Source organism: Dermacentor variabilis, chromosome 7 (genome assembly GCF_050947875.1).
Source record: "Dermacentor variabilis isolate Ectoservices chromosome 7, ASM5094787v1, whole genome shotgun sequence".
In the NCBI taxonomy this organism is placed as follows: Eukaryota; Metazoa; Arthropoda; class Arachnida; order Ixodida; family Ixodidae; genus Dermacentor; species Dermacentor variabilis.
In genome coordinates, this window is record NC_134574.1 from 140,494,771 (window position 1) to 140,520,361 (window position 25,591).

At 49.2% G+C, this 25,591-nt stretch overlaps 1 protein-coding gene across 7 annotated transcripts in view; it reads right to left on the reverse strand.

The window, feature by feature from the left end:
* Window positions 1-11,653: 11,653 nt before the first annotated feature.
* LOC142588008 (uncharacterized) overlaps window positions 11,654-25,591 on the reverse strand; it is a 57,011-nt gene continuing 43,073 nt past the window's right edge. For 5 of the 7 annotated variants that reach the window (XM_075699426.1, XM_075699425.1, XM_075699428.1 and 2 more), the window contains 3 exons: window positions 23,262-23,456; window positions 16,197-16,238; window positions 11,654-13,005 (listed from right to left, as the gene is read on the reverse strand). In XM_075699426.1, coding sequence (XP_075555541.1) covers window positions 12,678-13,005; window positions 16,197-16,238; window positions 23,262-23,456 — 565 coding nt within the window. In that variant the 3' untranslated portion in view covers window positions 11,654-12,677. The remainder of the gene's footprint in view (window positions 13,006-16,196; window positions 16,239-23,261; window positions 23,457-25,591) is intronic. The other 2 variants (XM_075699427.1, XM_075699431.1) reach the window with 1 other exon arrangement.

A 25,591-nucleotide genomic window follows, 5' to 3' on the forward strand; every position in this document is an offset into this window, starting at 1 on the left:
GACTGCTGGTACGATCTGTTGGGAACTCGGCGCTGACGCCCGTGGTTGTACCTGGGTCGCAAGCCCCAAGGGTAGCGTTGGCCTGGCGGCCTGGGGTACAACTCGAAGCATCCGAAGGTCCCGGCAAAGCATGAGTCGACTGGTAACAACGAAACAACTTGTTTATTTTAACATCGCAAAGAGTTGGCGGTCAGGTTGACCGAAGTAGAGAGACGGGAGAGCACTTCACTCAACAGAAGAAATCGGAGCCCTCCTCTTTGGCGTCCGGGGGCAGCTGTTTTTATACTCTCGCAGTTGAGGGCAAGAAGGAACCCCTCAAAAGACGAGCACGTGAATGTACAATGGGCTAATGGTGACGCACACTGTCGTGGCGCTGCGCACGATCTCGTAGCACCCTGTCGTGGCGCTGCGCACGATCTCGTAGCACTCTGTCGTGGCGCTGCGCACGATCTCGTAGCACCCTGTCGTGGCGCTGCGCACGATCTCGTAGCACTCTGTCGTGGCGCTGCGCACGATCTCGTAGCACCCTGTCGTGGCGCTGCCGGTCGGACACAATGACTGTAATGAGAGGCTGGTCCCTGCTTTGGCGTCGCCTGTTTCGGGCACAATGACTGGAACGAGATCCCTGCTTTGGCATCGCCTGTTTCGGGCCCAATAACTGGAATGAGATCCCTGCTTTGGCATCGCCTGTTTCGGGCCCAATAACTGGAATGAGATCCCTAGGCGGTCGCATCGCCGCAGACGCGCCTGGAAACACCTGGCGATGAGTGTTGCGGCGACGACGATCGGGCCAAAATGTCTGCCGCCCCGCCGCAGTCGCGCCGGCAAAACCACGTGTCGCAGGCGAAACGCAACAGACCGCCCCGCCGGGGGAAGGAGATCCCGATGGACAGGGGACTGCATCCGCTGTCCGGAGGGATGTCGCTCGATGATGCTCATAACCGAAGTCGGGCGTCCCTTGACGTTTCTTGAGCGCAGCGCACAGAGAAGGCCTCGTTCTCTCGTTCAGGTTCGCACGGGACACTGCAAAGTGACTTCGGGAGAGTTCACATTTTTGTTCTCGTTCCCGGCAAGCGTTAGAACTACGCTGAAAACTCAACCGCTCAGTCAGCAAGCACGGCACAACCCTCACTAAGCCCTGCCAGGCTCTTTCCCCTTTTTATACCACTGCCTAGTTCCTTACAGTAGTCTAGCATCACTCAGAACGCGTCCACAAATTGAAAAATTGCACTAGAAAGCATATCATCACTTTGAAACACTAAACAAAAGCAATATGTTAAAAAAAAATCCTGCCTCAGGAAGAAAAACATCAGTAACAAACAATTTTGAGGCTGATTCCTACGTTAGGGGCTTCGACTTAAGCCATCGGCGTTACCGTTGAGACTCCCCTTTTTGTAACGCACCTTAAAGGAATATTGTTGTAAAGCGAGGCTCCAGCGCAGGAGGCGGCCATTTTTGGGAGAGATGGTCTGCAGCCATTGGAGAGGGCAGTGATCCGTCTCAATGATAAACCTCGAGCCGGCTAGATAGCATGACAATTTCTGAACGGCCCACACGAGACATGCACACTCTTTCTCGGTGGCGCTATACGCCTGCTCACGACTGGTCAGCTTACGACTAGCATACAGGACGGGGTGTTCTACTTCTCCATTTTCCCGTTGGCACAGTACAACGCCCATGCCTCGCTCACTAGCATCGCACTGAACAATGAACCCTTTTGTATAGTCTGGCGATCGTAGCACAGGCTGGCTTGTTAGGGCACTCTTTAGGGCGCTAAAAGCTCTTTCCTTGGTCTCGTCCCAGACGACTGTTTGAGGCTCTGTTTTTCTTAGAGCATCCGTCAGGGGAGCCGCGATATCAGAGTACCTAGGGATGTACCTCTGATAGTAGCCGGCGACACCCAAGAACGACCGAATATCGGTCTTTGTGCGCGGTTGCGGAAAGTCTCGCACAGCGGCCACTTTTATTTCAGAGGGGCGGCGACGACCCTGACCAATCATGTGACCGAGGTAGACAACCTCGGCCTGTGCTAACTGGCACTTAGGAGCCTTGACTGTCAAGCCCGCTTCGCGCAGGCGGGTTAGCACTGCCCGCAAGTGTGCCATATGCTCAGACCAGGATGCGGAGAATATCGCTACGTCGTCTAGATACGGTAAAGCGAATTCTTGCTGTCCCCGCAACACTTTATCCATGAGACTTGAAAAACAGTATGGCGCGTTCTTCAAACCAAAACTCAACACTTTAGGACGGAATGTTCCCATTGGTGAAATGAACGCCGCATACCTACTAGCCTCTTCTGTAAGTGGAACCTGCCAATAACCCCTGACAAGATCTAGGGTGGAAATAAACTGAGCGCTACTAACTTTCTCAAGGCGCTCCTCGATGTTAGGGATCGGATAAATTTGATCCTTAGTGATGGAATTAAGCCTGCGGTAGTCGACGCAAGGACGAGGTTCCTTGCCCGGTACCTCAACTAAAATCAAAGGGGAGGTATAATCACTCTCACCTGCCTCAATAACACCGAGCTGTAGCATTTTCTTTACCTCAGCCTCCATAATATCGCTCTGGCGGGGTGACACCCGATACGCCTTGGATCGTACTGGCTCTGGGGAGGTAAGTTCTATATCATGAGTAAGTACAGAAGTCCTACCAGGCCTCTCAGAGAACAGACCTTGAAACTCTTGTAATAGCTGGTGTAGTTCGGTTTTCTGCTCGGGCGACAGCGGTGCTTTACTGATAAGGTCACTAATGACTTGACCGGTGTCTTCCCTGTTCGTCACTGAGCCTAGTCCCGGAAGCTCGACCGGAAGCTCTTCAGGAACGTTTATCATCATGCACACCACTGCTTCCCTTTGTCTATAAGGTTTGAGCAGATTACAGTGGTAAACTTGCTGTGCTTTCCGCTTTCCTGGCAGACTTACCACGTAGTTAACGTCCGACAGTTTCTGAACAATTCGTGCTGGGCCCTCCCACTGCACGTCTAGTTTGTTGTTTAGCGATGTGCGCAATATCATGACCTCATCGCCAACCTCAAAACGACGGGCCCTGGCTGTCCGATCATAATAAACCTTGGCCCTCTGCTGGGCCTTTGCCATTGCTTCACCTGACAACTCCTGTGCCCTTCTTAAGCGTTCGAGGAGCTTAAGTACGTACTCCACCACGACTGGGTCGTCGCCCCTACCTTCCCATGATTCTCGAAGCATGCGAAGCGGAGATCGAAGCGAGCGACCGTACACCAGTTCAGCTGGCGAAAACCCCGTAGCCGCATGCGGCGCGGTCCTTAAAGCAAACATCACCCCAGGCAGACACAGCTCCCAGTCAGTTCGATGTTCAAAACACAACGCTCTCAACACGCGCTTCATGACGGAGTGGAGCTTCTCAACGGAATTAGACTGTGGGTGGTACACTGAGCTGTGTAACAGCTTTACCCCACACCTTTCGAGAAAAGTTGTCGTCAAAGCGCTAGTAAACACTGTGCCCTGATCTGATTGAATTTCTGCAGGAAAACCAACTCGCGCAAATATGGACAGTAGTGCATTAACTATCTCAACTGAGCTGAGTTCTTTAAGCGGCACTGCTTCAGGGAACTTTGTCGCTGGGCAGATCACAGTCAAAATGTGTCTGTACCCCGTGGCTGTTACCGGCAGAGGTCCCACAGTATCAATAACGAGCCGTCTAAAAGGCTCCGTAATGATAGGTACCAATTTCAACGGCGCCCTCGATTTGTCCCCTGGTTTGCCCACCCGCTGACAAGTGTCACATGTCCTCACGAAATGGTCTGCGTCCCGAAAACACCCTGGCCAATAGTACTCTTGCAAGAGACGGTCCTTAGTTTTCTTAACTCCTAGGTGTCCGGACCACGAACCCCCGTGTGACAAGCGCAACAGATCCTGACGATAGCATTGAGGCACGACCAGCTGATCGAACTCCACTCCTCTGCGGTCTAGATACTTCCGGTACAGGACTCCCCCTCTTTCCACAAAACGCGCAGTTTTCCTGGCGATACCTTCTTTGACATTGCAGCGCACGTTTTCCAGGCTGCCATCCTTTTTTTGCTCGGCTATCAAAGCCGACCGGCTGACTTTTAGCAACCTATCAAGTCCGTCTGACGTAGGCGCGATGAGCAAATCAGTAGATAGCTCTTCTAACTTTCCCGCGTCGGGCGTTTCCTCTCCAGTATCTGGCGCCTTTAACGTTACAGACTCAAGTCTATTCAGTTCGGGCGTGCTCTGAATATCAGCTTGCTGCGCCTCTGACCCTTTTTCGTTGTTTGATAACGTCGGCCCCGCAACTACCGCCTTTGCAGCGAGCTCCCGAACCTTCGATCTGGTTAAGGCCTGAACACTAGCTTCACCAAACAAAAGCCCCTTCTCGCGCAGGAGGTGATCGGACCTGTTTGAAAATAGGTACGGGTACTGGGGTGGCAGCATAGATGACACTGCCGCCTCTGTCTCAAGCGCTCCGAAAGGTCCTTCAATAAGCACTTTTGCTACCGGCAGACACACGCTATGAGCTTCCACGGCTTGCTTGATCCATGCGCACTCGCCCGTGAACATATGGGGTTCTACGTAAGACGGGTGAACTACATCCATCGTAGCTGCGGAATCGCGAAGCACTCGGCACTCTTTCCCGTTTACGAGGAGGTCTCGCATGTAAGGCTCGAGAAGCTTCATGTTCTCGTCAGTGCTGCCTATTGAAAAAAACACAACTTTTGGTGTTGTTTCCGGACACTGCGCCGAAAAGTGACCCGGCTTCTGGCACGTATAACACAAGCGCGCTCGCCTCATCTCGAACCGCTTTCTGCGTTTGGCTGCCGCCGTCTCTTTACGTTTGGTCGGACTGCTTTCGCTCGCATCCGCACTACGCGTGTCCCCCTTTAATCTCATGGGCGTGAACTTCGGCCTCTCAAACTTCGAGCCAAATTCACCCTTTTGACCGTCCTTAGCTCCGCGAGCCCGACGCGTCACAAACTCCTCGGCTAGCTCAGCGGCTTTAGCCACCGTACAAACGTCTGGCCTATCCAAGACCCAGTATCGCACGTTCTCCGGTAACCGACTATAAAACTGTTCTAGCCCGAAGCACTGCAGAACTTTATCGTGGTCACCAAACGCTTTCTCTTCTTTGAGCCACTCCTGCATGTTCGACATAAGCCTATACGCAAACTCTGTATATGACTCACTTTTGCCTTTCTCATTTTCCCGAAACTTCCGACGGAACGCCTCCGCAGACAGCCGGTACTTTTTTAGCAGACTCGATTTTACTTTGTCGAAATCCTCTGCTTCCTCTCTATCCAAGCGAGCGACTACGTCGGCCGCCTCGCCGGGTAACAAAGTGAGCAAGCGCTGTGGCCACGTTTCCCGAGAGAACCCCTGCTTCTCGCACGTTCGCTCAAAGTTAACCAGGAACAAACCAATGTCCTCTCCAAGCTTAAACGGCCGCATCAGGTCAGTCATTTTGAACAATACTCGTTCTCCTGCACCGTGTGCCTGACTTCCATTACGAGCGCGTTCCATCTCTATCTCGAGACGCTTCATTTCCAAAGCGTGTTGACGGTCACGCTCTTCTTTTTTCTCTTGTTGCTCTCGCTCTTTCTGTTCTTTACGTTCGCGCTCTTCTTTTTCTTTTTGCTCTTTAAGTTCGCGCTCCTGTCTTTTTGCAGTCTCTCTCTCTTCAATGGTCTCAAGGCATTCCGACAGCTCGTCATCCTCAGCCTCTAACTCAAGAATAGCCTTTATCAGTTCTGGTTTTCTTAGTTTGTCTGAGACATCCAGACCCAACTCTCTTGCAAGCTCCAACAATTTCGGTTTGCGCAACGACTTCAAATCCATGGCTGCTCTGAATGCTGCTTTCTCTACTGCTTACTATTGTCTTGCCGCAAACTAACCCGGCAGCAACGACAACCACAATTACCAGCTCTGTTTCTGACACTAACAAAAAGCCTGGCAAAGCTCAGAAGAAGAAAGTCCCGCACTCACCAAACCTCGCAGGCAGGAATTCCGCGCAGTCGTTCCGCTGCAGGCAACCAGTCATCACACAGGGCTCGTTGCACTGCTCCCGGATCGTCGTTGAGCTGCTCAGCATACAGTCAACTGCATCTCTTTGCTGCTGGCCTCCGTTGTCGCGATCTCGCCGCTGGCAGACAGTTGTTTGAAGTCGTAGGCGATCTCACCGCTGCCAACCAGATGTTTGGGATCGGACTGCTGGTACGATCTGTTGGGAACTCGGCGCTGACGCCCGTGGTTGTACCTGGGTCGCAAGCCCCAAGGGTAGCGTTGGCCTGGCGGCCTGGGGTACAACTCGAAGCATCCGAAGGTCCCGGCAAAGCATGAGTCGACTGGTAACAACGAAACAACTTGTTTATTTTAACATCGCAAAGAGTTGGCGGTCAGGTTGACCGAAGTAGAGAGACGGGAGAGCACTTCACTCAACAGAAGAAATCGGAGCCCTCCTCTTTGGCGTCCGGGGGCAGCTGTTTTTATACTCTCGCAGTTGAGGGCAAGAAGGAACCCCTCAAAAGACGAGCACGTGAATGTACAATGGGCTAATGGTGACGCACACTGTCGTGGCGCTGCGCACGATCTCGTAGCACCCTGTCGTGGCGCTGCGCACGATCTCGTAGCACTCTGTCGTGGCGCTGCGCACGATCTCGTAGCACCCTGTCGTGGCGCTGCGCACGATCTCGTAGCACTCTGTCGTGGCGCTGCGCACGATCTCGTAGCACCCTGTCGTGGCGCTGCCGGTCGGACACAATGACTGTAATGAGAGGCTGGTCCCTGCTTTGGCGTCGCCTGTTTCGGGCACAATGACTGGAACGAGATCCCTGCTTTGGCATCGCCTGTTTCGGGCCCAATAACTGGAATGAGATCCCTGCTTTGGCATCGCCTGTTTCGGGCCCAATAACTGGAATGAGATCCCTAGGCGGTCGCATCGCCGCAGACGCGCCTGGAAACACCTGGCGATGAGTGTTGCGGCGACGACGATCGGGCCAAAATGTCTGCCGCCCCGCCGCAGTCGCGCCGGCAAAACCACGTGTCGCAGGCGAAACGCAACACTAGGCAGAGTCATTCAAGGAGCAAAATCCCCCAGATTTTATCTCACGCCCTCCCTTACTCGCACTTGCGCACAAACAGCTGGCGATCCCTCAAATGTCTCGTAGAAGGATGCCGTTCAGCACGTTTGTGTGTGGCCCGCCGTCAATGCGCGTGTCTTGCATGCGTAAAAAGCACGCTGAGCTTTATCCTTCTCGCAGGTTCACCACCTGTTCCCGCAGTCCGCAGGAAAAGATGGCTGCTCCCTGCAAGTGCTGTAGAATTCCGAGCTATAGGGGCTCATCTTGACTCCAAACAATAATCGTCATCCGTCCTGCCTGCTTTTCATTTCCTACAGCGTCGGTATCGCGAATCATCTGGCGGAGTACAATGTCAAACTAATACCCCCATTCTGTCTGTGAGCAAATGGTGCCTTCCTTGTACGCGTCGACAATTTTCAGCACATGTCACATCAAACTTGCGCATGTGCAACATATATTACGCCTGCGAAAGCGATGGTGGTGATAGGCATTTCATGGTTGTGAAGACCATAAGGTGATGCCTTACTTTACTCTGAGCACTAAGCTGCGAGATAGAATACCGCCCTCAGCGACATCATCATGACGGAGGCAGAATATAATAGCCGTTGGGTGCCAAGATTTAGGCGCTCGTAAACAAACATCATCATCATCAACACACAGGAAGCCAAAATTATTCCCGAAACTTCGTGAAATTATTCTCCCCGAACACTTCTTAAACAGCCCATCGTGAGCCTCTGAGATGCCCTAAATGATTAAGAACTATCGCAATTACAAGAAAAAGCCTCTTTCAATTTGTCCTAGCGCTATTGAACAGTTTCACAGCAGCGAAAATTTTGCATGGGGTTAGAACGAATTGAAACTACGAATTTGACTACCGGATGTTACGGTAGCGGGACATACATCTGTGCCGTAGAACTTCTTGCTGAATACAGGTATAACGATTACATACGGGTTCAGTATAACTTGAATAAGAATAATACGGGAAGCCTACGGGAAGTTTCGCTCTGCAACAGTAACAGCTGGCGCCGTTCTACCTGTTGCGTCATCGCGGCCACATTCACATTCGTAGCTTTAGCAAAACCGCCGCGTCTGCCGTTTACACCTTTAAGAGATCCCCCCGCCGTTGTGTCCGTGCAACGCCTCAAAGCTCTGCAACCGTCACTTGTCGTCCCCTGCCCCCCCCCCCCCCCCTTATAAGAATGTTTCGTCCCTTGTCGGGTAAAGGTAACTAAGTTTCTTTCTTTGTTTCTACCTCTTGTCTTTCCTTTCTTCTTCGTTCTTTCGCGCTCCTGTGCACAAAGTAACCTCCTCGTTTCCAGCAGGCCGTGGCCGCGATGTCTCATGCTGTGGCGCAGCAGGAGCGACCGTGCGCGCCACCGCACAAACAGGTTTCTTTTCTTCTTCTCTCTCTCAAACCCTCCTTCCTTCTCGGTCCCTCCAACTTCACGCGGACTCGAAGAAGCCGGGTTTGTTTTGTGCTGAAAAACAATGAAAACGGCTTTTGCGGACCTCCGGTCCCGTCCTCTCCTTCACCGGCGTGCCAGCCGCCCCGGCCGGCTATTAACAAAGTCTGCCGTGGTGGCGGCTCCCCCTGCATACGTGCTGCCGGGCTGTAGTTGATTTCGTGAAAGAAAGCATGTACGCATGTTGTGCGTATGTCGTTATCGTCATGTCGGGCACGCCGTGCATGTCACGTCATTCACGTGCATGCATGTCATAGCTAAATATACTGGTACATATCCCGCTAAATAAATGACCGCGACGGTTTCACGACAGCGTAAGATACTAAATCATGTCATGAAAGTCCTATACGTCATGTCATGCACGCAAGTCATGCATATGCTGCTTAAATACGTGTAAGTTCATCCAGCTAAGAAAACGAGTAAGACAGCGCAAGGAGACGGACGGACGGACGGACAGACAGACAGACAGACAGACAGACAGACAGACAGACAGACAGACAGACAGACAGACAGACAGACAGACAGACAGACAGACAGACAGACTCAAAGTGCCTATAGTAGGCAAAGAATGATTGAAAAGAGCGCCTCGTACCTTGAATTCGAATTGACGAGCTGTTGCTACGGCAAACTAAACAGCATTTATAAATTACGTTTCTACTTATAGCAAAACAGCCACTTCTTCCGCGAATATGGGCTTGGCAAGTTCGAAAAGAAATTACGAGAGGCGAGTCCCCCGGCTCTGTCTGAAGTTCCGTACCAGCATGTCGTGACGTCATGATTACGACAGGGTCTACAAACGTCTCGTTAATTATTGGACGGTAAAAGCGCACTAATGAAACCAAAGGCTCAACAGGTAACAAGTTTCGAGAACTTGCGCCAGTGGCCAAAGTGATGTACTTTAATATCCCTGACGTCACAACGACGTACCGGCTTTCAGGTGTGAGCCTGAAACCGAAAACGATAATGCTTCGCTTTACATATTTTTCACTAGCAACCAACCTTTTCCCGCAAGAAGAATTTAAATAGGGTGTTCCGAAAAAATATTGCACATCCTTGGAGTGATTTAGTGTTCCTGTGTTACTTCAGAAGAGCATAACAATTTAGCTGTTGCTACGGGCTCATTCTATGCAGTTGTTGAACAACCCATCCGTGAAATGGTCATGATCATGCTCCTGCTGCTGGTACTCCTTAACTACGACACGTGATGCCTACGGGGGGGGGGGGGGCGAGATACAGTGACATCAACAATGCTGTTTTCTGAATGTTCTCACCGCGAAGGCCTGGTCGATTAATTTTTGTATTCTATTAACGATTAGCAATTCATCATTTTAGCCTTTAGTTGCTTTCGATGCAGGGTTTTTCATCGATTAATTGATTAATAAAGATTGCTGCAGCGTACTTCTAGAAAGGTTGAAACGTAGTCATCTACTTTTGTAAGAACCTATTTTACTGTTTGAGAGGCAGAACCAAGTTTCGAACAAACGTGTATAAACGTTTGACAATGCATAATCTTTAACGTTCTAAATACTAAATATAGTTCTCACTAGTGGCTTTTGAAAAGATGAACAATATGTGTTATCAAGTGGCACTTAGTGCAGGATTAAATAAGATACATGCCACTAGTGAATACCTGTACAGTACAGTTAAACAAGAAATAAGCAAAATGGCTAAAGTGAAAGGTGAAGTCCAACTGAAATATGCAATCAATTGCAATATGCACATGGGAAACATTATTACTGGTCTAGGACCTTAAACCATACGCTATCTTTTACGGCGCTAAGTAATGTCAATTGGCTGGGATGTTTGGGTGAAACCGACACCTTCTTTGAATGGCCACACAACCAGCGTGAAAAAAAAGACGCTCAGACGCTATAGATCTGCTGAAATCGACAAGAACTCCATCGCTATGTCAAATACATGCTGGAAACCGGGGCCCATGCCGTGCCACGTCTCTAGTGGACTGGAGGTGGCGCGACGATCAACGGCTGGGTTGCTATAGTCTGCCTTGAATTTTCAAGCCTCCGGCTTCGTGTGGCGTGGTGTCGTGTGCAGTGTGGGGAAGAGAGGGGAAGCGCTCGACTTGGCTCGGCTCGGAAAAACAGCCGACAGTCGCTTTACTACAGCCACAGTCACTTCTCATGCGCCGCCATCCCAGTACGATTTCAAAACTTTCACGCTACTCCTGTCAGAATCTCGAAAACGATTCGTCGAACAAATCTAATCGATTAAGTCGATTAAATGATTAGTGGACATCGATGAAGATTGTTTTGCGGGATACATTTAATCGATTAATCATTCATCGATATTACCAAGCCTATCACCGCAGGCTATGCTGCAAAGCAGCAGCCTCGCTTACTCACTATGGAACAAGTGAAACTTTTTTTTCATTCAAAAGACAGCAACAAACTAAACACTATCCGAGCATCGTTCCAACGCGATGTCATTAACGCTACAGTATGTAACGTGCATGGTGTCAACTTTGACCTTCGGCCAATGTATGAGTATTAATGCAATCACATTTGTGCAGTGATTGTGTTAGACGTACTTACTTCAGAATAAAGCTGGAGGAGCAATCACGAAATTGCATCGCCAAACAACCTGTTGTTTTTCTCTCGCTAAAGGTTGTGACACGTCGGCATAATCAAGGGCAGCGAGATGAGAACAGCTGTTTTCACTGTGTGGCTTTTTCGTTAGATATTCGTTAACGCGTTTGTATACTAGCTCTTTTTTCCATTGCTGCTCCGGCGCTCAATTTTTTTTTCTCTCGCGGCACCTGTCAGCCATGCCAAGTTCAATGTTTTGGCCTTTTCACGATTGTTTTCTAGGGGTCACTGTTATGAAGGCCGACTTCAATATACCACAGCACGTCCTCGTTAAACAGAACACGATTGGAAATGCATGTCATAAGGTTCCAAGGCTAATGCAGCTCATTTCTTCAGTCAACCATTTTTGGCACTTTTTTTACTCCTGTTCAAGATAAAACATCCATTTCACTGCAATTCATCGCTTGACATTCACTGCGTCGAGCGCATGTGAGTGCGCAAACTTAAGAAAAATCTCTTCTTTCTCACAAGATAATTGCTGCGTTCTTGGGGTGGCACTTCCGTATAAGAGAAAACAGTGAGCAAACAGAAACCTGTATTCAGGACCAATTTTCTAAAACGAGCACGCGCAAACCGTGCCTCAAGTAAACCAACTGCGGTAACAAAACAGGGCCACGACCTGTTCAATGCACGTGTGGTCCTCCAGGTATTTGAACTAGCTGTGACGAATGCCCCAACGACTCGCAACGTGAGCGTTTGCACCCGTAATGTGTATACGTTCACTAACAATAAGTGATGCATACACAATATGCACATAAAATGCAAGTCCAACGATGCCCTCACTGCAGGCGACCATGGGAGCAGAATGGGGACACGGTGCAGAACGCGACAGTTCAGATGAAAAACTGACTAGTTCTAAATTGCACGCGAGGCAGTTTTTTTTGTTCTGCTATCCCTCGAAAAACGCTCACTGTTTCACTGTACAGCTTCAGCGAATAATGTCCTGAAATGGAGCAGTTGATTAAAAGACGTCTTGGAACGCGCTGCTTTGATGGGCAAAACTATAACGCACAATGCAACGAAGAATGGTCCCAGTGCCAGACGCAAACGTCCCTGCCTTGCACGAGTCAATGACGTCTCATCAAAAGAGCACATCTAAGATCGGGCCCCAAACGTCCCCGATCACGGAACAGTCATTGGTGATTACGATGCCGCTGCGTCTCTTGTCCGATGACAGGCACTGGCCACAGACTCTAGTTCACGTGCAGATTTCACCCTTTGAGAATCTCCGGACACTTGCAGAGAATCTCTGGACACTTGCACAACTGCTGCCGCCCCGGTAGCAGTTGTGCGTATACTTGCATTCGAAAGTTTATGAAGAGTGTGGGAAGTTGAGGACAGATATGTAGAAGATTCCATGAAGTGGTGGTCAACCAAGGCACATCGAAAGGTGAGAAGGGCCGGAGAAGAATTGCGAAGTTATCGAAGAGCCTGAAGTCGAACACACGTGAATGGTGAGACCTGGAGTGCAGAGCGGGCAGCGAAGGTCCTGTAAAGCCTGACTGCACAGCGGCACACCACCCAGGCTGCACACCGCTGAAGTCAGAAGCCGGCCTCCTCTTCGTGCTCAAACAGCACCTGGTGCATGGCGTTTAGCGCCCTGAGGGCCGCACCCCTGGGGAGCCGACGAAGCCTGTCGGCGACCATCATGCCGAAGAAGTGGAACGCGTCCTGCTGCGACCCGGCTGTTGGAGACGCTGATGTGCTCGCCATCGAGGTATCCGCAGTGTTCTCCAACGTCGCCTCAGCACGATGCTGCTGCGCCTGGGCCTGGTTGCTGCTCAGCGACTCCCCGTCCACACGATCGTCGACGCTGTCGTTCGTGTCCCACGACACGTCTTCGTCGTAATGGGGCTCCTGCTTTATTTTCCTGCGATAAAGGCAGATCATTGACAAAGCTTACAGCCGGTGGCCACCCAGGAATACCGTGGATAACACACCGCTCTCCAACTCATACAAGATATGTATGGATGCAAGAGCCCAATTACGTTCGTTTATGCACGTGACCTCACGAGGGAAGCCTCTCGGAAACTATGTTTCGCGGAGGAATCGAAGGCCGATGCGATGGTATTTTGTGGGTGTACCTTACACTTAGTTTCTTTCGTCACTGACTATATTTTCTACGACCACTGATTGGGGCAGCAAGAAGGAAAGCTAAATAAATAAGCACTGCTCGATTGTTCACTGAAACATCCATACGCAATCATTTTGACAAAGTTAAATGAATTGCCTGTACATGAAATGAAGACAAACTTGTTATTTGTCTGCGGAGCAACACGGACCTCAGGTTTTTATGTTTCTTCAAAATGCGTTGTCAATAATAGAACTCTAGCAGCACAATATATAGGAGAAAGCACGTAGAGGCGTGCTTACAATTTCATCCACATAAAGCACTTTTTCTAATCTCTCATGAGTTGTAAGTGGGCGTAATTTGAAAGTGATACTAGGGAAAAGCGCATAGGCCCGTTTAACGCAGATACTGAAGGAGTGATTTCTGAAACAGGTTGCCAAATTTGTTCACGGGCAGTCCTCAGGTTGCAGTGTTCATATCTTAACATCCCTGAGTAACTTTTCACGGGTCTTTGTCCCATGACTCGTCCAAAGTAGATTATGCGCATCAGCCGCAGACGCAAGCACTTTATAGATTGGAGATATCGCCTTCAGGCGTTCGAAATCGGGTACAAGTGACAGCAGCTGTAAGCGTGCGTTCACACTGGTGGGAATTTTTTCCGGATGCGCGACGTAGGTTTTTGGGCGCGACCGAAAGAAGCCTTTCTCGTTTGGAGCGAAAATCGCTCCAAACGATTCGAGACAGATTTTCTCCGACCGAAAAGAAAATAAGCATCGCTTGTCGCAAGCCAATCAGGCCGCAGGATTCTTGTCTTGATGGCTCATGAGAGCTAGGCTTACCGATTCCCACAGGGCGTGTAAGCTGCACATTTTTCGGATCCCCACCGAGATCAGATACTCTTGCACTAACCATGATTTTGGAAGAAACCTGCCAGAAGTGACTTTGCGAACTTCCGTGCACACACAGCGCATCTCGCGAGAGTTAGGGGGCGGCAATGACCATATCGTCGCGCGATCAGAAAAAGCCCCACCAGTGTGAACGGGGTTAAAGAGCCGCTCTGAAGCTAAGACTTGAGCCGTGAAGTATACCTGGACCGTGCATGAGATTGGCGTGTTTTTCCTCCACTGGACACGCGGGTAACAGAAGTGGCAGAAGACGAACTTGTACGACGGTGAATCAGAAAGTATTTGCCCCTATTTTTTAGCTAAATTACGGCTGTAAATTCGAAGTCAATATATCCATTCCCAGCGGTGGAACTTTCTTGGACCGGCCCGGCCTTATCTGCCGGTAGCTCTGCGGCGGGGCGCTGCTGTCAGTTTTTGAAGACAGCGGTTGCGCTTTACACATCCACGGCGTACGAGCAACGAAGTGTGATTCGTTTTCCATGGAGCAAAGGACGAACGCCCATCGATATCCTCAGGGAATGCAGCCCACGTATGCGGAAAGCTGTGTCGCTTTGAGGAGTGTGAAGTAGTGGTGTTGCGAGTTCGCAAGAGGCCGACTGTGGTTCCACAGTCAGTGGGACGAATTCTACCACAGGGCATCTCAAATTTAATGCTGTGATGGAATAAATGGGGGGCCCAACCGCTGTGGGAACTATGCGGGAAAATATGTCTAAGGTACGTAGAATAGTACGCATATTTGTAATTACCTGTATGTACCTTATTTTGGCTAGTAAGATATAGGGGCAAAGACTTTACGATTCGCCCTCGTACTTACCTTTAGAACAAATGGAGATATTACTAACGCTTGAGGCGAACAAGACCGGGAAGTTCTCAAAAATGTACTTAAGATCGAGGCCTGTGGAAGAACTCGGGAGCACATATCTGACACTGGGACGGAGAAATTGTTTTACTTCGGAAGCTAGTACACGTATATTTGTGAGGTCGGCTGCATATAAAGGAAAGAAATGTTGAAATTGTAGTAGGCTTTCAATTTATGCCATAAATGTTTGTTTCCTCATTCGAAAATAAAAAAAATCAGGAAAGCTTATAGCCCAATAACATAGAAATAAAAACGAGATCATAGTTTTGTAAACTGTATCTAATAATAGATATACAACGGAAAAAAATGACCTATTATACACCGCTCAGAAGCATACCACTAAATTGTAAGTAGGACTTTTGTAAAAACCCTCGTAGACTTTGTAAAAATTTCACGTAAGTTGTAAATTTATATGCCAACTTTTGTTTTCTTAAGATGGCCTAACAGAATCAGTTTACGAAATTGCGATATCTGTTCTCGGCACAGGATTACGGATTTGAAATGTCGTGCTCCAAATATTATCATCATCAGCCTATGTTATATCCACTGCAGAACGAAGGCCTCTCCCTCCTATCTCCGCTTACCCCTGTCCTGAGCCAACCGATTCCAGCTAGCGCCTGCGAATTTCTTCATTTCATCACCCCACCTATATATTTATTTATTCTGACACCCAGATTTCCGGTCATTTCTGCAAAAAACATTCGAAGTATTACATCGAAATACTGCTTCCTATAGTTTCCAGTATATCTCTAATATGCAACAACTTTCACTTGAATCGGCGTGACAGTTGTCTCGTAAAAGCAGTTCTGCTTATTCTGCGTATGTATTTTAATAGGGAAATCGTAGTTGGCCCCGACCCTACAGTACTTCCCCTACAGAACATGCTGCTGAGATAGTTGGGTGCATGCGCCGCCCGTCCTGTATATGTGTGTGTATTCCTTTTGTGGCCGTCTGGTTCGCGTAAAAAATCTTATCTGACTCTCAGAAAGATGAGGACCCGAAGTGATCAACCGCGGCTGATCAAGGGAAGCCTCAGTCTTGAGCCAACAATACCAAAAGAGCACTTGCCTTTCTTGAGTCACCAAAAGCTTCCCCCACGAAAACAGTTTGTCAGAATGCTCGCTCAAGGCTGAGGCACTTCCTGTGTTCGGCATGAGTTGATCACTCCGACGCCTCAGACTGATTTATAAACCACGAACGTGCTGAAGGGAGCAGGTTCCACTCACTTCTTTTCGGGTCCGTCGCTTACAGATTGTTCGGAAGGCCATCTGCAGCAAGATCATCAAAACAATGAGTCACTGAGACTTCAGGATGTAGTCTACATCACAGAGCAATATCTTTAACGAGACGCTGCATTTGTACGACATGAGAGGAGTAAGAATCGAAGCACAAGAAAAAAATTATAAATTAGAACGGGTGTCGGTTTTTCCTGTACCCGTCAGCGCGCACAACACACCTCGTCACGATTCACGGCGGATACAGATATATAAAACACGTAGATCCCCGTAGAAAACTGCCAGCAATTTCAACCATTATTCGAAGAGCCTGCAAGGCACAGTCAAGTGCTCAGAATTTCGCGTCTGGCCAAGCAGCACGCACACATATATCGTACCCCTTGTAAGGGTCGATCACTGATCGACGGAATGCTAAAGCGCTGGCATGGACATCACTATGGACATCACTATATATATGTAAGAGTGCGTACGATCGATGGCACACAACTTCCTGGTGATCATTAGACTAAGAGTAGCCATATTCGCGTGCCAACCGATTGTCGACATGACGTCCAACAAAAAAAAATATTGGCAGTTTGTTTCGTAGACATTCAAAGCACTAGCAAGATTTAGCGTGGAACTCGGTCGCTTTACCCGGTGTTCCATCAATTCGTGGAGGCGGCATGACGCGACGCGGCAGGAAGAAACGGTCGCAGGGTTGCACCGTACACGTGCGATCAGCTGTGTAAGCACCACGATATCGGGTATGCACTAAATGCGTGAATGAAAACTACCTTGACCTCTTTCAATAGGGTAATTAATGAAGAACATCTCAGTGCACTTTCATGGAATTCAGGCTGTTTAATAAGAATACATGTCAGAACTTCTCTTGGCTATGCACAATTTATCATACAATCACCGAGGTTTATTTCATGTCTCTTCACCTTCACTCTGTCAGTTGCTCATTCCTCGCGCTAAATTGTTTCGCCACATCGAGTGAATTATTACCATCGCAACCTCCCCGACACCGCACTCATCTATCCTCTCTTCGCGCCAAGACGCACTCAGCTATAGTCTACTCCCCTGAAGCTTAGCTACAATGTCCGCAATCCTTACAGTTCCGCGAAATTCAGCCAATGAATTATGCCTTTTCTTCTCAACCCGCACAGCCTTCTCTCGATGTCAATTCATTCCGCTCGCCTCAAAGGCTGGGCGACAGTAGAGGTCAGTTAACTTTCCGATTAACCGATTAAGGCTTTAATCGTGATATATTTTTTTTAAATCGCCATTGCTCGGTCACATCACGAAGATCACCGGATATAACGCTGGTTTTAAGACGGCGATGTCCATCACCGAAACACCAACGTCACGCGAGTGCGTCTTCATTGCGGCTGGCATAACCGTGGAAGTCTATACTGCCAGATAACGTCAACAAGCGTCTTCGCCTCGGATGCTGAATCTGCGATAGCGTTGGACTGAGCTCGAAATGTTTCTATGTATATTGACGCCTAGTGTCAATCAAGTAATAATAAATACAACTGCCGATTCAAATAGTACAGCATTTTCTTTCCTTAAAGAGTACGTATCGTGACATATCACCCTGCAACTTTGATGTTTTTTTCCTACTTGTGCACGTAAATTGACGAATTCGATTAAACGATAAGTTAATCCATTAATCATTCTATTAAAGGGCACCGATTAATCTGGTTAAAATTGTTTAATCGACGCGGCCCAAGTACCCTTCATTGGAATTTCTCGAATGCGACTGCGACTCTGACCACTAAAGAACGCGAATACAGCATAAAAGATGTGTATAGATTCTGTGTATAGTGATGCCTATATTGTTTTAACATAGGGTGATTGGTATTGAGTGGACCCGCCGCGGTTGCTCAGTGGCTATGGTGTTGGCCGGCTGAGCACGAGGTCACGGGATCGAATCCCGGCCACGGCGGCCGCATTTCGATGGGGGCGAAATGGGAAGACACCCGTGTGCTTAGATTTAGGTGCACGTTAAAGAACCGCAGTCGGTCGAAATTTCCGGAGTCCTCCACTACGGCGTGCCTCACAATCGGAAAGTAGTTTTGGCACGTAAAACCCCATAATTTTAATTTACTATTGATTGAATAAAGACACATACAGGTCCTCCTCGCGGTATTCGGAGTGCCTACGGGCATCGCATCACATCGGGGTGTCGACGGCATGCTTGGTGTTGGCTGCCCGCTCGTCGTCGCTGGGCGATGTTGACGTCACATTTAAGGGCTCGTTCACACCGGCGACCTGGGGAAGTCGCGTGTCCATTTGCGACTGGCGACCAAAAAGCGACCGCAGGCGACTGATGTTCACACCGGCAAGCCCAGCTGAGCGCGACCCGCAAGTCGCAATCCCGGATTGGATTGGATTGGAGCCAACTTTATTTGTGCCTGTAGTTGGGCGCTCACGCGCCCCGCCGAGTGCCTACGTCATCGACGAAGTCGCCGTTACTCGGCGCGGGTCTCCGCTCGCCGTTGCCGGCTCGCTCGGTCCCCGCAATCCCGGAGATTATCGTTCTCAGCGAGAACTCTCCGAATCTACGCAGTTCGCACCTACTTCGCTCGCCTTCCGGCAATAGCCATGGATTTCGATTCTAGCGAAGAGGGAAGACGTCGTCAGTGTGCTGAAGTGCTCTGCCATATGGCGTCAGCCCATGGTGTCAGCTTCCATGGTGGCGTGTACTGTGTATTTGCCGCGACGCGAGATGAGGACGGATGTAGACACGTGAAAGATCACTTCCGGTGCGCCGCTGATTGGTTTATCAATTTTGCGACCACGGTCACGCGACTGAAAAATCCAGCAGCGAGCGACTCCATGGGCCCGAAACGGTCGCTTTTCGACCAACTTGGTCGAGCGACCACTGTCAACGCGCTTTAGCGTTTATGTAGTCCGGCGTTGCCAGCGCAGGGGCGAGCATCGCTCGACGCCGGGCGCGTCGGAGTGCTGGACTTCGCTATATCGATTTCTCGGTCTACGCGAACCTCTTCTACGCACGCAGAAACAAGAAACGGGAACCTAGCCATACGCAGCTTCGCTGTAAGATGAAACGTGACTGGAGGACGGTTAGAAAAACGAAATAATGACTCCACTCTTGCCTCAGCCGTTTTCGCTGGTTTGGGTGAGAGAGAACTGAAAGAAAAAAGAAAGTAATTATAGCGGGCCGCTTAAAAGGCCGGTATAAAAGCCACCCCTAAGTCACAGTGTACATTGCCAGTCTGTCGAAACTCCGTTCTCGTGCGTTTGCTTGAAAATATTATTACCGCAAAAATAAAATACGTGGTTCCAAAATTCTTTTTTTTTTTTGCTTTCGCGCCATAACCGTAGCGCAATACTTCCGTGCGATGTCACAATTTCCAAATGCCTCCTGAAACTTAGATCAGTCTGACACAGAGAGAACATTCTCAAGCCTCATCGTTTTGAGTCTCTGTTCGTGTTGTGTGTGCACGGTACACAACTTTTACCGGTAAACAATTATCCAGGCCCTAAGATGCTGTCAACATCTGTGACGTCACAGCACGCCGGTGCTGGAACATCACACTCTTAAACATGTTTGCACCCTTTTGAGCTTATCTCATCCCGCAAATATAATGGTGACTTATCTTGCGCGTGGCATTGTCGACAGGAAAATAACGAGCGCCTCGTTTTCAAGAAAGCAAACGCAAGCAAGGTAAACGACGTTTATTGTTGTGGGATAAGTACCAAAGGGTGCAAACTTTTCTAAGGGTGTAACGGCATCGACACCCGTATTTATTTATTGCGTCTGATGATGGGACAATAATAACGATTCTATTGATATCCTCTTTGAAGCGGTCAGGCCACCAATCATCACACTGCCTGCTTGACCTAATAAGACTTTACATCAATTGCACGTAGAATTTTGCCTCTCTCTTCTTGATCACTTCTATGTTTGTTAAAACCTGTACATATGTTTTGCAGTTATGCTTGTATCCAATTCCGGCTCTATCAATCTCGTCCCCACTGTTTATTTTTCCACGAATACTATAAACGTATCCTGCTTGTCTCCTCTGCTGACCTGTTAATGCTTGCATTCGTTTCAACTCCCAGCGCGTCTGGAAGGTGGATGTACAGCCGCGATCAAAAGTTTAAATTGGGAACCAAAGTTGCTGCGATTTGTTTTTTTTTCTCTGACTGGGCATTCCGACTGAAATCAAGAGCGCATATATATATATATATATATATATATATATATATATATATATATATATATATATATATATATATATATTTCCATGCTGGTGCCGTGGTCACCAAATGTTGCCTCGCGACTGTACATTCCCTACAGTTCTTGCTAGGTGAATATATGTTGGCGTGCCATTACATTAGGCTCAGTCACCTACGGACTTTTGCTGCAGCCACAGATGCCTTATCCCTGTTGCGAATGTTGACTCCGGAATCTTTTCGACCGCAGGCAGCCAGCAGCTCGGGCCTCAAACAGCCAGGCACTCTGCACTTTGTGTTATCTTAGAGATTTTCTCTCCTGACTTCTTTCGACATCGGACTATGTTCTTTCCATCGATGCCGCACAACTCGCCATCTGTGTCCCTATGGCTTTATTTTTGATGACTCCGGTTTAATACCCTGAACCTGACTGCCAACTTTCTGGACTTCTTCCTGCATTCCGCGTCCACGCTTTCGAGGTACAGGTAATAGTGCACTTTAGCTGCGCATTTTTTTTTATCCGTGTTCCTAAATATTTCTTCAAAACTAATTTTGCTCTATGATTCTCCGACAGCAAATGAGATGCAAGCCATGTGACCATGCCGCGACTCATTCGTGGTTTTACTCTGGGCCACCTATGCCAATAACTAGTATTCGGAGCTAACAAATAACTTTCTGGTCTAATTATACGCTTACATCCTTAACGGTAAGGCCGCCATTCCTGTGAATCATGTAGGCATTGATTACCATTTTACTGTACCAGAGGCTAACTACTTCAAACACTAGTTTATGTTCAGTTGTATGACCTAGAACATACGCTGCGCAAGTGCAAAAACATCCAAAGGAATAGTTAACTTCGGCATTACGGCAGCGTCATTGTGTAAGCACAGAAATCAAACATATAGCTACGCTATCATCTGCACCGTGAAGACCTTTTTAGGGTATTGAAGACTGAGTACCGCTGAAAACGCTGCTCAGAAATTTCGCAATGTATCCAGGGTGCAGGAGGCACTGTCAGATAAGTACACTGGTTGCCGCTGTCCTTTGCTATCGCGTAACTGTGAGATTTCAATAAGTACTCTGGGCAATCTTCAAAGACGGTCGGTACGGCATTGGGATGTAGACGAGGGGCCGGCAAGGTGACTTCGATTTTTCTCCCTGTGCGGAGATCGTCGTAGACGGACTTCCTCACAATGAAGCACTCCAGGAAGTGAAGCTCACACACCTGTGACAAGACAAGCGATATCACCGCATTTTGAACAAACTAAAGAAAGAAAGAAACCGTGTAACAACTTGCCAAAAAAAGTTATATAAAAAAGTTACGCACGAATAGGCTATTAAAAACTAACGCACAATGGAATATGGTAAAAATTTGGCGATGATCTTTTTTTTCATTATACGGCTGCCTGCTTAGTTTTGGCTTCCTTGCAAATAATGTCGTATCGCACGTCGACGTTCCAAGTGAGCAGAAATTTATGCCCAAGACCTTCGAAACATCATCGGTGAGATCCACGGAATAACGCAAGCGACAAACACGGCATGCTTTACCGAGCCGAGAATACGCGCAATGCCAAATTGTACTACTCACCCTCGAATAGCAGGTTAACGGATGGGTTCGACGCGGTAACGCCTTAACCCATCTGCTTCTTCGGCCCTCCTCTCTCGGGAAGGTAAACATGGACGCCTTGGGACCTCCGCTGCGATTGGCGCGACATCCCGGCACGCAGCACTTGAACGGCATGACGTCCGTCACGTGTCGCGGCGGTCGAGCGAAGTACGAGTTACTAGCGCAACGTGACCAGACAGGAAGAGACACAGCCGACGACGATTACCGCCAGGGGTTCAGAACGCGGACAAAGCGATGCGAAGAGATGGAGCCTCATCGCCGGATCTTGCGATGAAAATAGCCGCGACCACGCCGGCAAACACGAGTACACACACGTGTAGTACGTAGGGTGGGGGTCACACCTTTCCTGTTCACTCTTGAAGCGCGGTTGGTCTCCAAGAGCAAAAGCAAGAACATAGGCACGAACCACGTCGCCTCGAAATCTACGCCGCGCCGAACCTCGCTGTTCATCAAGTGCTGCCCTCTGGTGTCGGCTGGAGGGAGGGGTGCTGCCGGCCCGCTCAAGGTCGCGCGACTGACGTCTGCGCTCCGAGCGCGCAGGCAGGCTTGTTGTTGTTTCCAGGATGTGGCACCGATAAGAAGGCAGTCGTCGGGCGCGCGGAGACGGTGACGCGAAAGAGGAAATTGATGGGTGAGGGGACGAAGCGAAAGTCGGGTTTACCGTACGCTGCCGGTCAAGCAGCGGGGCGTCGAGGTCGCACAGCGACGTGTAGCAGGAAGGCCTACTGCGGCTCCCGTATTGAAAGACAGTGCCCGGAAGAAAATATGATCTCCTAGCTCCGCGTCGCCGCCCGCCATGTAGGAAAGGAAAGAAAGAAATCTGGGAGGCAGAATGACGTCTCCCAGATAGCCTCAGCAAGAAAAACTGGCCGTATTTCGCTGTTCGCACTGTACGGAAATCGGATCGGCACATCGTTAGTATATGTCGAACTGGTGAAGTTCTCGCGGTTTCCACAATTCCTCACAAAACAGGCAAAATGCACGTAAAAAAAAAAAACATTTATTCATGTACGGAAGCGTCTAATGCAGCATTTTCTATAATGCAGTTGTAGGGTTCTTCAATGCAATAGATAGGCAAACATGACAATGCGATAAAATGAAAAACCCTTTAGATGTGCAAAGCAACGAGACATAGCACACATTGTACGTAATTCTGCATGGTGTATATAGCAAATGACACATTATTGTTGATACCACGGCATATAGTGAACCAAATGCACGAACAGTAAACTCATTGCTACCTCGTTGCTTCCCTAACTCCTCTCGTGTTTTCATAGCGGCCCAGAAAAATATGGTGGACACGCAGGAAATATCGCCGGCACAGAACCAGAGCGCAGGCCTGGCACTGGAAATGACGCTTCGAGCACGTTGCTTGTTCTTGGGTGTGTGTAAGATGGCGTTCCCTCCACGCAGGGTGGAAAATGGCCCGTGCACGCCTGCACAGACGTGGAATGTGTGTTTAGTGCCACAGTAACCATAATCAGAAACGTCTGCTTTCCCGTTCACGCGTGACACGTACGTTAACAACAAAACAAACGGCGCGAGGACATTTTAAAAATTATTTTAACATTTGCTGTATGAGATTCAAGTTATGACGGGCAGTGAATAATTAACACAAGAATGAGTAAAAGAAAAAAAGAACCATACCTTAGTGTACGCAGTCCGCACAAAGTTCCGATTTCTCGAAATCTCTCGGATCCACTTCTGCCGCATGTTTCCATCCTTCGGTAAGGAGAACACTTGAACCTTGCTCTTTCTGTCGTAATTTGCTGAACATCCCGGCACACAGCACTTGTTCAGCATTTACCCCGCAGTCGTGCTTGGCTACACCTCAGCAAAACACGCCACACAAACCCCCCGAACATCAAAGCCCCTTTCTTAAAGAAAGATGGCTGAACGCGAGCCTTTGTGCCAGTGCAAACCGACGACCACGCAACGAACCCAAGAAATCCTGAGCGACCCGTCTATCCGGGTGGTACCGCGTCCAGTCGCTGGCGTTTAGCCGCGTTCTCCCGGTTGCGACCCTCGGGATCAGCGCGGCTACGACGTCTGGCTTCCGTCTCTTTGATGCGCACGCTCGGATCGGATTGTCTGCGGATACGCATGGCTTCCGCGTGCCGTTGCCCATACGCGGGATCGGCCTTACGGGCCCGCTAGCGCTTACGTTCGCGTACGGCAGCCTCTTTTGCCGTGCGCTGCATCCGTGGCCTACCCATGGTGACGGCCGGGAATGCATTGCGTGACCTCCGTAATGGAATGACGTAATGGAATGAGCATGGCGTTTTTCCATTAGTCGAGAGCGCGACATAGTTCCCCCATCGTTCTTATCGGTACAACTGCGAATGTAAACTGCAGTGTTCTACGCAGATGTACAAGTTGGCTTCCATTGTTCTTATCGGTGCAAGTGCGAATGTAAACTATAGTGTTCTACGCAAATATGTCTAAGTTGACTTTACCGCTGTGCGTTTTTGGCGCTCACGGACGAATCAGTGAGACATAGAAAGCTTCGCTTTAAAATACGTGCCCCTTCCGGAACGACACATACACAGCTACAGAGGCGTCCGGCAAGTCCACTGCGGCGAGGCAAGTGAACGGAAGGAACCTCGGGAGCCTGCGTGATGTGACGTCAGATTGTGGCGCGTAGGCTTGAAACTTGTCTAGCATGGCAAGCCAACATCTTCTGAAGCCGCCCCTCCCACTCTCCGCGGCCCATCTGCACAATGTGCTTTTGGAACTCACCGACAAAAGCCTCACAAGAGAACAAGCCGCGCGCGTCGCATTTCGCTTCAAGTGTGTAAGGTCCGTAGGTCTAGGGATTCTACGAAGTGTGCTGTCTTAAAGCATCGAAAGGCCTCGGGCGCCCCGGCTAGCCACCACTAGCCTGGCTCACGACCATATAATTTCCAAGGCGTCACTTGCGCCAACCGCCACGGTTAGTTTTAAGGTTGGTCGAGTAGCCAAGCAAGCCCGTGCAGAACTCCCGAATGTGGTTCCGTCATATCAGCCGCTGCGCAGATTGAACTGCCGAGATTAGTAAAGCGAAGCTTCTTTTTAGATACTTTATCGGTCTCGCTTGACGCATTTCTTTATCGCCTCTCGGGGGCCGCGTACGACATCGCATACAAAATAGAGAGAGAGAACAAGCATGAAGGCATCAATCACAGCAAACAATAACGCACCCGCTGACGTGAAAGTGTTAGGGGCCATCTTTTATAAATTCGAATGGAGTTGTGGTGAGACGGAACCACCAGAGATGCCAAGACCTCTAAAGTAACGTCAGCGCTATGCAGGAATCAATGTCAGGCCACAACATCCTTCCAAGGACCTCGAAATCTACGCGTTCTTGCGGGTCATTCCACCATCGTCGTACCTTGGAAGCGGCGAGATGAATCCACTGCAGCAGACACAGCCAAAGCAATGGGACTATAGAAACACTACCAATTACCTCTCACGTGAGGACGACCTCTAGTTTCAAGATTGTTACGTGACGTTTCCCCACTACAATCGCTGGCTTTTCTTGGCTACGGAGCGAAAGCTGCGGAACCAAAGCACACCTGTGACACCGCTGCTG